The sequence below is a fragment of the Chionomys nivalis genome, chromosome 2 (assembly GCF_950005125.1).
Source record: "Chionomys nivalis chromosome 2, mChiNiv1.1, whole genome shotgun sequence".
In the NCBI taxonomy this organism is placed as follows: Eukaryota; Metazoa; Chordata; class Mammalia; order Rodentia; family Cricetidae; genus Chionomys; species Chionomys nivalis.
In genome coordinates, this window is record NC_080087.1 from 43311978 (window position 1) to 43326226 (window position 14249).

General features: G+C 36.2%; 1 protein-coding gene across 11 annotated transcripts in view; it reads left to right on the plus strand.

The window, feature by feature from the left end:
• Trdn (triadin) overlaps nt 1-14249 on the plus strand; it is a 377801-nt gene that overhangs the window by 41624 nt on the left and 321928 nt on the right. For all 11 annotated transcript variants that reach the window (XM_057761731.1, XM_057761734.1, XM_057761735.1 and 8 more), the window contains exon 2: nt 3246-3455. In XM_057761731.1, the coding sequence (XP_057617714.1) occupies nt 3246-3455 (210 nt within the window). The remainder of the gene's footprint in view (nt 1-3245; nt 3456-14249) is intronic.

Here is a 14249-nt window from a genome sequence, read left to right on the forward strand (position 1 = left end):
GAATCAGGTTCTAGTTTGTTATAAAAGTAATTCTCTCTCAGAAAGGATTAGTGATTTTGTATTTGACTCAAATATCTAGACTTTGTGTTCTAAAAATACTTGTTTTCTTATGTGTCAGAAATATTAATATGTTGATGAGGATATATAACTATTTTAACAAAGGTCATTTTGACTGTTTCCATAAATTGAATTTCTCATTAGTGTCTTTTAGTTTTTATATACATATAGAAAATTATAATTAACTCATGCCAATTCTTTATATGATACATATACATTCTACAAATGCTACTTACATTGTTAAAAGACAGATATTTTCAACTGTACCTGTAAAAAGACTCTTTCAAGAGATTCTTCTAAAAAAAAATTCTTAAGTTTTATAGTTAAACAGAGAAAACTCATTCTAATAGGAGATTGTGAATTATGCTTTCAGTTTATTTTAGGAAGGCATATAATACCTCTCTCCATTGATCTCCAAATTTTAAAGAAATATATTGTGTTTCATAAATCACATCTCATGCAGAAATGCAAAGTTCATAATGCTTTTATATAATGAAAAATGTAATGCTTTGCTGATACCAATCTGTAACCTGGGCGTATCTCCCTTAGATTCTTGCCAAGCTTTATATTGCTGGTCCTGCACAGGAACAAAAAGGGCCAAGTGCAACTGGCAGTCTCTTCAAGTGGTCAATAAGGCATAGGGAGGTTAAGTGACTCCCACCAGGAGGTTTCTGATTTATTTTCCCATGTGCAGTTTGATTGCAGCCATCTTTGGGACCCATGTATAAGGTACTTCATATTCTGTTTTATCACACGGAGTCACATTGGTTCTGTAGTCAGACTTGTTTCTTTTGAACATGATTCCTTATAGCAATCAAAATAATCCAAACAGCTGCAGTTTTAAAGTAGGCAAGAACAGCAGCCTCACTTCTCTGCTCCAAGTCTGAAGTGCCAAGTTTCCAGACACCCGTGACAAGCTGCTCGGTCACATTTACCTCTCATTCTTTCCAGAACGTCAATAACTTGCTCATGACATCTTTAAAGTGCTTCTCAAACATGAACTAATCTCAGATTACACACGCTGATCTTTGAATTTATCTTGACCAGCTGTCAAGGAGGGCAGTTTTATGTCCACTCCATTTTCTGCCTCTTGGCTTTGTGTAGCTTCTGTAGCAAATTTGAATAGAAAATGAAAAGTTTAGGGTGCCTTCTACAAAGGTGAGTAACTTGTTTTTGGCCAGATAACCATCTGATGACTGTCAGATTGCTGTTTTCTAGTTGGACATGTGGCATAAATTTCTGTAACACTTTGAGCTTTGCTTAATTTTTATGTGGAAAATTTGACAGTGTGAATGTGAAAAATTAAAAAGGATAATGAAATTAGTAAAGTAGTGTTCACTTTATCATTTTAATCTGTTTGAAAATTCTACCATAGCTTTATTATCAGGATTAGAAAGTGAATTAAAGTTCAGAACTTCTACTAATTCTTTAAAAACTGTGAAAAATTCATATTTCCATTGTGAACTCACGTTGCTTCTTGGACTTGTACTTTTTTCTTTGTCCTTGATTAAAAAGGAAAATTTATGTTCTACTTAAATTTTCTACATTTTAAACATGTGATGAAGGATCTAGAAATTTGAGCCAAATCTCTTTAAACTTACACATGCATTGGGAAGATGCCATGCAGGTTGCTGCAGCGTCGTGTGCAGCTGCTCTTCGCACACTCCCCGACTTGCTCAAGTGTGGCTGAAGTGCAGAAGCAGTTCTGTAGGAGTCACAGAAAGCTTTCCAGAGGTTAAAATACTGGAGATTAGCAACATATCAACTTTCAGGTAGGCTTCTCCTAAACACTCATAATTCATTTACTCTCCTGAAAATCATTATTCTGAAGGTTTGATTCACTTGTGGCCTCACTTGGGTCTTAAATCTCATTTCAAAGCACTCCAATCATTCATCCATTTCAGAACTACCATTAGGAGTGATGGGAATTTGGCACAAAAATCAATGAGAGGATATGATGTGAATTCTTTCAAATTTTTTCTTCTTTGAGTACACTTCAAATACAGCTTATGAAATCTGTTTTTAAAGGTAGTAGTCCATCTTGCTATCATTTCCACTAAATTGAGTTCATGAACTTGAAGCATGTAACTCCATAGTTTCCCCTTTTTAAAAGGAAGTCTGGCAATATGATTGCTAATATATATCAAAAGCCATTTTGAAAATCTTATTTAAATCATCTCACCAAGGGTGCCCTTGATTAACATTTTAACCTTTTGAAAATCTAAAACGTTATTGACTCTTTTATCATAAAAATTCCTTACTCCTTGTGCAATTGTGTCCTATTTGAGCAATATACTGATATACATTTTTGACAATACTTTGGTCATATTTTTGACCAACACTTAAAGAATATTTTATGAACTAAAATTGTACCATAATCATCATTGCATACACATCTGTTTCAAGAGCCCATACTTTATTTTCTAGTTTAAAAAATTATTATACTGAAGTATTTATACCACTTATTCTTTATTGATTAGCTAAAAGCAAATGAAAGTATGATTATAACTTCTTACAAACAAATAACCATATTTACCCAATTAAATTTATTTAGAGAAAATTAGAAAAAAAGAACATTTTAACATTGAATGGTGAGGTTTAAAATGATACATTTGACTTTTGCTTATAACTTTGCTATCTTATATATTTTGCGTATTGTGATGTGAGTTATAAATTCTTAAAATCAAGTTAATTGGTATTCTAAGATCTCCCAACATTACTTTTAGTTCTGTGTACTTACCAGAAATATAGTGATGTCATTGAGGACAAGTTAGGCAATTAAGCAGGATATCAATAAAAATCTCATCCATTTGAATTACTTTATCACTAATTTTTATTCTCTCCTTAAGAGGACTTTTTTTTCACTTGCTTTCTAAACTTCAAGGGAACGCAAATCAAAGGTCATAGTAATAAAAGCATCTTAGCCCTCAAACTCACAGTTGCTTCTAATAGTGAGAATGGAAAATGGCACTGGAGATGAAGATCGCTGACCACTTAAGCCCCTAGGTTTCAGGATAAAATGCTGAGAGTGGGGTAATGTGATGATGGGCTGTGGATTATTATCTTGCATTACACAATATGTTCTACTATAGAAAATAGCATCAAAAGTTCAATAGTCTGTGTAATTTACTTTCTTATGTTTGAAGTTAATTTATGAATTGCATTTTGTTTTCTGGGTGTGTGACTAGGAAATGCATCTACGACCACAACTGTGATAGACAACAAAAATGGGTCTCTGCCCAAATCCCCTGGAAAGGTGCTGAAGAGGACTGTCACCGAAGACATCGTGACCACCTTCAGCTCCCCTGCAGCCTGGCTTCTGGTCATCGCTCTGATAATCACATGGTCAGCTGTGGCAATTGTCATGTTTGACTTAGTGGATTACAAAAACTTTTCAGGTAAGATGCATTGCATTTGGACTTTAAATCAAAGGAAAAATGTTCTTCTAATGTGTGGCATCGTTTCTCTCCAGCCCAATGTAGTGTGAAAAATTAAACACACGCTGATGTCTGGGCATCACTGGAGTCAGTTTTTTCTATTCCCTTTCCTGGTCTATTGTGTTCACTGATTTGAAAATGCAATCAATGTCCTCATCTGTAAAGCTTCTTGAAGGCTAAATGCTGCAGCTTCATAAAAAATGATGATTAAAAAGCCTGGTTGTGATTTGTCTTTGAAGCTGATTTAATCAACTATTAAGGAAGAATAACTTAGGGGTTTAACACTTGATAAAATAAAGACTATTTTAAATAACTTTGGATTAGCAAGATCTTTGGAAATATTTCTAAGGCTCACTGACACGTGCTCTCAAGTTTCTTTCCAGATGTACTCACTCCTCCTACTAAAGTGCCTATTTTCAGTCTCTGAAAGTGAAGAAGGTAAAGAGGATTTTATCAGAGTTGCCCATAATGAGTGACTACATCTTCATTGTCCACATGTCTCTTATGTGTTTGGAGCACAGCAGGAATAATACAAGTGATAAAAGATAGATTTTTATTCAGTCTTATGATTCATTGTTCATCTCTTTGTTCACAGGTATCTTATATTTTGAAATTGTATATATCTACCTTCATATCTGACAATCTAATATCTATAAGTTAATTTCATAAGCAGACACAAAAATTTATTCCATAAAATACAAAGCTACCTTCAATTAAGTTTTCAGACTAGATAACATAAATGTTGAAAATATTTTCCATGGAGCTACAGTCATCAAGTGCTATGAATGGTTACCTGTTATAGTCTTCCTTATCTGATGGTTAATGAATGCTTCAGTAAGTCTTCAATATGAAGCATAGCTGCTCTATGAAGTTTCTTTCTTATGATGCCTACATTTGTTAATGACAAAACCAGCCATCCCCACAAGAAGACCCTGAGAATCCTTCACAGCCTATGCTTTCTCTGTAAACACAAATGACTTTTAAATCTGAGCTTTCTTATCAGTGACACCTTATCTATTATTGCACTTCACACTTACTTCTATTTTCAGAGAACTTGTGAAATTTTATACCATCCTCATCAGTCCCTACCCATTCGTAAATCCCTAAAGACATCTTCATTATGTGAACATCTCAAAAAGCCATGTTTTCACTGTTGCCTAAGCACAGCAAAGACCTTGTATAAAATTCAAGCCCTTATCTTAGCTCTTCATTTTGATCTTGTAATTTAGTGCACATATCCAATTTCTCAACCATATTACTTCTTACCTGCTCATCCTAGGCAAATACAAACTTTTCTTTCTTGCTGTCCATGTACAATGAAGTTTTCCCAGCTCCCAACTCTTGTAGAACTATCATGACGGTTAATAGTTAAAAATGAGGATTCTGGTGCCTCATTTATTTGCTTTCATAGAACATGCTACTTGATAACTCTTTGATAATAGGGATAGATAACCACTCTTGGCCTCAGTTTTTACATCTACAAAGTAGGGATTGTGAAAATATCTAAATTATAGGGTTATATGAAATAGTTTTTCTAAAGAAGCTGGAAAGAACCCATTTGTCAAAAATATTCCATTCTATGAGTGGAGATTTTGTTCACTTTTATCTTGAAAAGGTTTATTCATGCTTCATGACATATTCTTTCTTTTATGATGCATCCTGTAATGTGATAAGAATAACATACTAGAGAAGCTAAATAAGAAAGTGAACCCAAAGAAAAACATATAAACATCCTCCTGAATATTAACGTTCATCAGGCGATGAAAGGAGACAGAGACACCGGACTGAAATCTCAAGGTCCAAATGAGGAGCAGAAGGAGAGAGAGCATGAGCAAGCAACTCAGGACCGCGAGGGGTGCACCCACACACTGAGACATGGGGATGTTCTATCGGGAACTCACCAAGGCCAGCTGGGCTGGGTCTGAAAAAGCATGGGATAAAACCGGACTCACAGAACATAGTGGACAATGAGGACTACTGAGATCTCAAGAACAATGGCAATGGGCTTTTGATCCTACTGCATGTACTGGCTTTGTGGGAGCCTAGGCAGTTTGGATGCTCACCTTACTAGACCTGGATGGAGGTGGGTGGTCCTTGGACTTCCCACAGGACAGGGAACCCTGATTGCTCTTTGGGCTGACGAGGGAGGGAGACTTGATTGGGGGAGGGGGAGGGAAATGGGAGGCGGTGACGGGGAAGAGGCAGAAATCTTAAATAAATAAATAAACAAACAAATAAAAAGAATAACATACTATATTATATTTCCTTTCTTCTGGTACTGTAGGGATCCATTTGTCTAAATGAATTAGTACAATGTACTAGAAATATCAGTTGATTTGACTGTATCATCCAGAAACCTAAACCTTTTCAAGAAAAAGATTGTTTTGTTCCTGTGTGAATGGCAGTCACCTAGGAGATCTTCTGAAGCATATCACTTAAGGAAATACATAATTCTGATGTTTTGAGATTGAAACTACATTTTACATGGTGAAGAAATGTACATATATAATTTTATTTCATTTAGTTGAAACTTTGTTGAGCTTGACCTTGAAAATTAGGGAATTAACAAAGTTAGAGAATTCTACTGCCTTTTAAAAAGGCAGTTATTCATGAGTAACAAATTGCTTCCAAAGTAAAAGCCTTAATAAAATCACACGAATTTACTGTCTGTGGGTCAGAAATTTGGAAGTGGTTTATATAGGTGAGTGTGTCCTAAGTTCTATCCTGAGACTGCAGTAAAAATATTGGCAGAGAAGGCACTTGATGAAAGATTGATGTGAATGGTGCTGTTTGCAATGTGCCTCGCTCATTAGACTGTTGGCGCTGGTGTCTCCACATGAAGGTAGATGGTGCCACAGAGTCAGCAAAGAGCAGAGCAGGAGTCACAGTCTCCTCGTGTTCTAGTTTTAGAAATATGATTTTTCATTTCTGCAAAATTCGGTTAGTTTCATAGGATGACTCTACTGTGTGTTTTTCCTAGGTCTCTGGACCTGGCCCTCCAGTCAATATCAGTGGTGGGCTCCCTCTCATGCCGTGGGTCTTAGGTTGGACCAGTCATTGGTTAGCCACTTGCACAATTCCTTTGTCACCTTTACCCCAGTACATCTTGTAGGCAGGACAAATTATAGGCCAAAGGTTATGTGCCTGGGTTGCTGTCCCTGTCCCTCCACTGGAGGTCTTGCCTGGTTCTAACATATGGGCAGTTCAGGCCGCATATCCCCTATTGCTGAATTCTTTGTTGGGGTCACTTTCATAGATTCCTGGGAGTTTCTAGGTTTCTACCTCTCCCAGAAACGTTCCCCCTAATTCCAGTTGTCTCTCCCTCTATTCTCTATCTGATCCCTCCTGTTCCCCTTCCAACCTGCCCCCACTCTACCAACAATATCTATTCGATTTCACTTTCCCAGGGAGATCCCAGGGCCTATCTCGTTACTTAGCCTCTCTGGATCTGAGAATTGCAGCATGATTGTCCTTTATTTTACAGCTAATAGTCACTTATAAGTGAGTACATACCATGTTTGTCTTTCTGTTCAATCCATTTGCAAATTTCATTATGTCTATTTTTAAACAGCTGAAAAATACTCCATTGTGTGAATGAACCATATTTTCTTTGTCCATTTTTTGGGTGAGGGATATCCAGGTTGTTTCCAGGTTCTGGCTATTACAAATAATGTTGCTATGAACATAGTTGAACAAGTATCCTTGTGGTGTGATTGAGCATCCTTTGGGTATATGCACAAGAGTGGTATAGATGGTCTTGGGATAGATTGATTCCTAATTATCTAAGAAACTAACATAATGTTTTCCAAAGTGGCTGTACAAGTTTGCATTCCCATCGTAAATGGAGAAGTGTTCCCTTTGCTCCACATCCTCTCCAATATTCCATCTTTTACCCATCAAAATGGCTAAGGTCCCCAGCACTCGGGAGGCAGAGGCAGGCGGATCTCTGTGAATTCGATGCCAGCCTGGTCTAGAAGAGCTAATTCCAGGACAGGAACCAAAAAGCTATGGAGAAACCCTGTCTCGAAAAAAAAAAATTGGCCAAGGTCATTCAGCCAGTTCTTAAAAGTCTTTTTAATGATTCGTCACAGAAAAAATTACTTCAATAAGATATTTAAAGAATAAAAACTACTTTATAGTTCCAATACTGCTTTTAATTGATATAATTTAAACTTTTATAAGCAAGTATTATGTATGTATCCATGGTGAGTCTTTTGTACTACCCTAATACACTTTGAAAATGTAATTATTAATATTTTCTGAACATGACTAGCAGCAGAAGGAAGCATATTGCTGTTTATATTAAAGGCCGAATAGCTGTCACTGTGTCAAGTTACTCTGTTGGGAGTTTTAAGTATTGATAAATACGTGAAACCGTTAGAGTGGGTTCAAAGAGAAAGGAAAATTTATTTCTATTAAATACATACTGTGCTCACTTAAGGGGAAGAATTTTCAACCAGCAACTTTCCTAATTACTCATTTTCAGAATTTGATCTGATTTACCCATGGAACACAAGTAAATAACCTTTACACTAATATGAGTAGGAAGTTCCTTTTCCTTATCTAAGATAGAGAAAGTATCTCACTTTCTTTTCTTCAAAATGTATTATTTGGATTATTCACTATAATGAAGACAAAGTTTAGAACACAGAATATAAACATATTGGAAAAGTATTTCAGATCTCCTTGATTTCTAGCTAAATGTAACAGCTAAAAATTTTTCAGATAAACTCTGGTGTGTCTGTAAATGTTGCAAGCAGCAGAAACCACTTTACCTGGTACAGAACAGGGATTATAATAGTATAGTTTATGAATTACTGAGAGCTGGCTAAGCACATTATAGAGTGCTGTTGATAGTGTCTACTGTAGAGTGGAAAGTCAGCATGCTGAGAGGTGAAAGGTCAGATGGAAACAAAGTAGAAAAGAGTAAAGACAGATTGTAATCTTCATTTCTTTCTCACCAGCTCAAGTGGAAATGATTTAGGTGAGTTATTGGTCTTGAAACGCTTTGCGATGCTTTAGAGATGTGTGAAGGAGATAGCGCAGCAGGAACTATAGACCAGGCATGGTTTTGCTACATAGGGGTGGCCAAGAAACTGGGGAAACGGGAAAGATACACCCAGTACCAACCTTCAGAGGGCAAGCAATGGCTACACATTACTTCTTACATTTGCCTTCTTTTTGCCAACTCCCAAGAGTTACCTGGAAATTTCTACCTAAGGAAATTTGAGGAAATGTAGTTCTAATTTATTTTCTACACCTGGGATATCTATATAGCTTAACAATCCAAAACAGAATGCTCGCAAAAGAGAAATGGAGACCTATTAATAGTTACAAGAGGAGAAAACTCAGCATTTAAGATGTAGGATCACCCTGCTATCATGCTCATTGCCTTTACATGTCCCCTGGAAAAAGAATGCTGACAGAAACTGCTGAGGAAGAAAAGGAATTTGTTCTCTTAGTGACAGAGGCTGGATTCTCAGGAAGGTTGCTGCAGATCTGACTCAAGCTTCTGCCAACAAAATCAGTAAGCCCTTACAAAAGCAGGCTTGGCTGATAATTTGCATTCTCTGAGGACTAAAATTACTGCACTTGATTGAAATTTCTTACAAACACCTGTTATTAATGATGGAATAGGTTTCTTTTAAAAAATAACAAATGTAAACAAATAATGTTTGTTAAGACATTGCTTATGATGTTCCACTGACTCGGAGTATGTAGGGAAGATTATGTTGGTGGTAATTTTAGAAATTTTACTCTTTTGACTTTTGGTGGAGCCTACCAACCTGCTCTCAAATAAATCACACATGGAAGCTTATTCTTAGTTATGAATGCCAAGCTTTGGTTTGCTTGTTTCTTCTCGGCTTTCCGTAAATTATCCCATCTATATGACCTCAGGGCCTTTATCTTTCTCTATTTTAGTATACCTTTTCCTTCCCTCTTACTCCATGTATGGCTGTGTAGCTGGGTGACTGGGTAACTGTCCCCTGAACTTCTCCTCCTTCCCCTCCTGTTCCCAGATCCTTTTCTCCGTATTTTTTTCCTCATATTTATCCTCTTTGCCAGACAGCCCTGCCTATTTCTCTGTCCTGCCTCGCTATTGACCATTGAGCTTTTTAATTAGACCATCAGGTGTTTTAGATAGGCAACGTAACACAGCTTCCAGAGTTAAAGAAAAGCAACATAAACAAAAGTGACACACCTTAAAATAATACTCTACAACAAGATTATAATAATTTTAGCATTTCTTGCACAAAAACAAAGGTTGTAATCTACTATCCTTACCACAGCAGGGAAACATCATCATACACTGGATCAAGGTGTCTATCACTATTCAGAAAAGTTCCCAAATGCCCCATAAAACATATTCATTTCAAAACACAGACTGGTAATTAGAAGAAAATGATGTACATGAAGAATATATTCCTGCACAAAGGAGGCAATCACTCTTAAAACATAATGTGAATTTGAACCCTGTTAGGAGGAAATAAGGTCAGTAATCTGAGAAGAAACATGGCAATGATGTGATGATATAAGCATCAATTTATTATGAAAGTCTTGCAGACACCCCTCAAATGTGCCTTTTAAATAGATTTTCTAATGAGGTATGCCATTTATCTATTGCTCTGGAAATTAATTCCCCTGAAGTTTTTCCTTTTCTTGGCACTTATCCCAGTTAAGCAGGTGCACTGCTTGTTAGGATGGGAGTTTAACAGAGTGAAATTATTTTGGGGGAACTCTCCAATTTAGTCCCAAAGTACAAGAGTACAAGTTTAACTTATATCTCCCTGTCTACCAATCTAGGTAATGATTTGCTGAATCAAGATATTTAATAATATAACACATTGAATTTTGTCTTGTTTTATTTTTTTATTTTTATTTTTTTGAGACAAGATTTAACAATGTAGCTCCAGATACCATGGAACTCACTTTGTAGACATACTACCATCAAATTCATAGATATCCACCTGCCTCTGCCTCTCAAGAGCTGGAATTAAAGTCATGTGCACCATCTACTTTGGGCCTATGGCAGCACAGAATACGGCAAGGTGGAAATTCTAAGCAGAGATAGAGGAGAAAAGGAGGCAGAATCAGGGAGTGGCCATGTATCCACCGAAGGAGACAGATGCCTGGGAACCTTACTGGTAAACCACGAGCCTTGTGGTAAAATATAAAATAATGTAAATAGGTTAATTTAAGATATAAGAGCTATCAATATGCTTAGATGATTAGCCAAGTAGTATTGTAATTAATATAGTTTCTGTGTGATTATCCTGGGATGAATGCCTGGGAAAAGAAAGAACAGTTTCTTCCAACACATTATACTTTCTACATTTTATTTATTTGTGTGTGTGTGTTTGTAAGAGTATACACAATGTATGCCATATCATGCAATACAGAAGTCAGAGGACACCTTGTATGAGTTTTTCCTCTCCAAGAAATATGTCCTAGAGAAGGAACGTAGTTCTTATCATGGCAGCCAGTGATCTTGCCCACTGATCCATGTCACTACTCATTGTTGCCATTTCCTTCTATGTTATTTACTATTTGTTAATATCAATTTTTGAAAAATTTATGTTTTGTTGTGTGTGATATAAAAAACACACATCTTCTCCATTGATCTTCTAGGATTCTTGAAGTATACTACTAAACTGTGTACTGCTATACTCCCATAGCAGTTATGAGGAATCCTTCATTTTTTCCACCTCTGTTTTTTTTTTTTTTTGTTTTTTTTTTTTGTAATTTTCATGATAGCTACCATATTTGGCTAAGCTGAAATGTCAGAGTAGTTTTTAATTATATACCTTTGAATTTCTTCGATAGCAAGAATTTTGAAACAATCGTCATATCTATTTTGGTCATTGTTATTTATATTTGGGGACTAATTTCATCTGCTCATTTATTGATGGAATTTGGAGGCTATTTTATGCTTCTTTTTGTATTGTAGCTACTAATTATATGTATAGGTAAATAAATTTGCTTCCATTTTGTTTGCTGTCATTTCATTCACTGTTTCCTTTGTTGTACAAAATATTTTTTTTAATTCCATGAAACCTCATTTATCAATTCTTGTTATTATCTTGAGGTGCTGTATGTCTTTTTATGTCTAGTTTTGCATGTTAATGTATTTTATTCTCGTGGTTTCAAAGTTTTAGGTTCTCTATTAATGCTTTTGTGTTATGCTTTATTTTTACTAAATTTTATATTCGTTTTTGACATATAATATGCAAAGTAATAGGTTTTGTTACTGCATTTTTTGTGTGTGTATGTAGAGGCAGTGTGTGTGCATGTGTTTGTGTGGATGTATGCACAAGAGCACATCTGTGTGTATGCCAGTAGTTGGTTTCGAACAACTTTAATTACATTCTGCCTTATTTGTGAGGCAAAGTCTCTTCTTAGATTTGGAGAACATTTATTTGTCTATGTTGGCTGACTAATACACTTCTAGGGTTTTATCTGTCATTGCTTTTCCCCAGGACTGGGTTTTAAACACATGATTTTTTTTTTTTGATTCTAGTATTCAAATTCAGGTCTTCAAGTTTGAAGAATAAGCACTGTACCCAATCAGCCATTTCTCTAGTTATCCATATGGATGCCATGCCATTTTAATTTTGTTTTGTATTTGTCACAAATCAGAAACCAGACATTATGATACTTCTAGTGTCCTTGTTTTAGTTCAGGATATGTTGACTGTTGAAGTCATTTGTGCCCATAGATGAATTTTATGGTGGAAAGACCTATTTATGTGAACATTTTCCTAAGAATTTTTAAGGGATATTGTTAAGTCTATAGAATTTTTTTGATATATAGATATAATTTACAAAAATAATTCATGAGGATGGGAGATCTTACCATTTTTTGTTTTATTTTTCTATTTTTTTAGTGTTTTCAAATTTGCATGATAGAGCTTTTAATTCCATTTTTAGATTTATTCTTACATTTCTTCTTACAATATTTTCAGACTACTGTAAATTTTTTTTAAATTATTTATTAGCATGTCCATTATTGGTACACGAGAAGCTGCTGATTTTTATGCTGACTTTGTAGCTTACCACTTTGTTGAAGATGTTAATTAGAGCTAAAAGATTTTAAGGTGTTTTGAGGGTCTTATAAGACCGTAGCCTCCGCAAGCAGAAATAATTCTGCTTCCTTGTTTGCTATTTATATCTCTTCAATTTTTTCTCTTGTTTCTTGCCCTAATTCTCAGGTTAAGCTTAAAATATAGTTATATTCAGTAAGAGTGGAAACAGGGATATCCATGTCTTATTCTTGATTTTAAGAGAAATGTTTTCAGATTTTCCATACTTCATATGATGCTAGTCAAAGGTTTATCAATTTTTATAGCTTTTATTGCCTTGATTTTGTTCCTTCAGAGTTTTTAGTCTTGAAGGGGTGTGGAGCTTTATCAAAGACTAATTTTTCTCTTATTTAAATGATCATGTGATTTATTTCTTTGAGTATAATTATGTGCTGTACTGTGTATTGCATTGTGTATGTTAGAACACCCTGTATGCCTGAAAATAAGGCTGCTTTATCATGACATATGATCTTTTAAATGCATTACTAAATTTTGTATGCAGGAAGTTGAACATTGTAGTATCTATATGCATCATAATATTCTTTTTTTTATTTTTTAGTGTATGTATGTACTTATTGCCAAGGTTATATTCTATAGACTAATTTGAAGAACATTAATGTTAGTTCATCTTTAAAATGTGGTAAAATTCATCTGTAAATCTATCCTATCCCATATTATTTTTAGTTGGGAGTCTCTATTTCTTCAAGCTCATTGATACTTGTAGATATCTTTAGGTTGTTTATGTCATCTTAACTTGACTTTTATTTTTATTCTTTTTTAATTAAAATTTCCACCTGCTCCCCATTTCCCATTTCCCTCCCCTCCTCCCAAATATTGCCCCCTTCCCCCACTCCCCTCTCCCTATCCCCACTCCTCTTCTCCTCCCCCCACACCATTCCCCCTCCTTCTCGATACTGAAGAGCAGTCTAAATTCTCTGCCCTGCGGGAAGACGAAGGTCTTCTATCTATGTCCAGGAAGGTGAGCATCTAAACAGGCTAAGCTCCCACAAAGCCAGTTCATGTATTAGGATCGAAACCTAGTGCCATTGTCCTTGGCTTCTCATCAGCCTTCATTGTCCGCCATGCTCAGAGAGTCCAGTTTCAACCCCTGCTTATTCAGTCCCAGACCAGCTGGCCTTGGTGGGCTCCCAATAAATCAGTTCCACTGTCACAGTGGGTGGGTGCATCCCTCGTGGTCCTGATTTCCTTGCTCATGTTCTCTCTCTTTCTGCTCCTCATTTGGACCTTAAGAGCTCATACCGTTGCTCCAAATAGAGACTCTGTCTCTACCTCGATCCATCGCCAGATGAAGGTTCTAAGGTGATATTCATCAGTACAGGATAGGGTCATTTCAGGTTCCCTCTCCTTAGTTGCCCAAGGTACCAGCTGGGGACATCTCCCTGGACACCTGCGAACCCCTCTAGAGTCAAGTTTCTTGCCAAGCCTAAGATGGCTCCCTTAGATAGGATATATACTTCGCTGCTCCCATATCCTCCCTTCCTATATCCCAACCATCCCAATCCCCCGAGCTCCTCCCATCCTCCCCTTCTCATGTTTCTCATCCCATTTCCCCTTTGCCCCATGCCACCTCACCTGCAAGTTCCCAGTTTTTGCCCTGCAATCTTGTCTACTTCCCCTCTCCAGGCGGATGACTATATGATTTTCTTTGGGTTCAC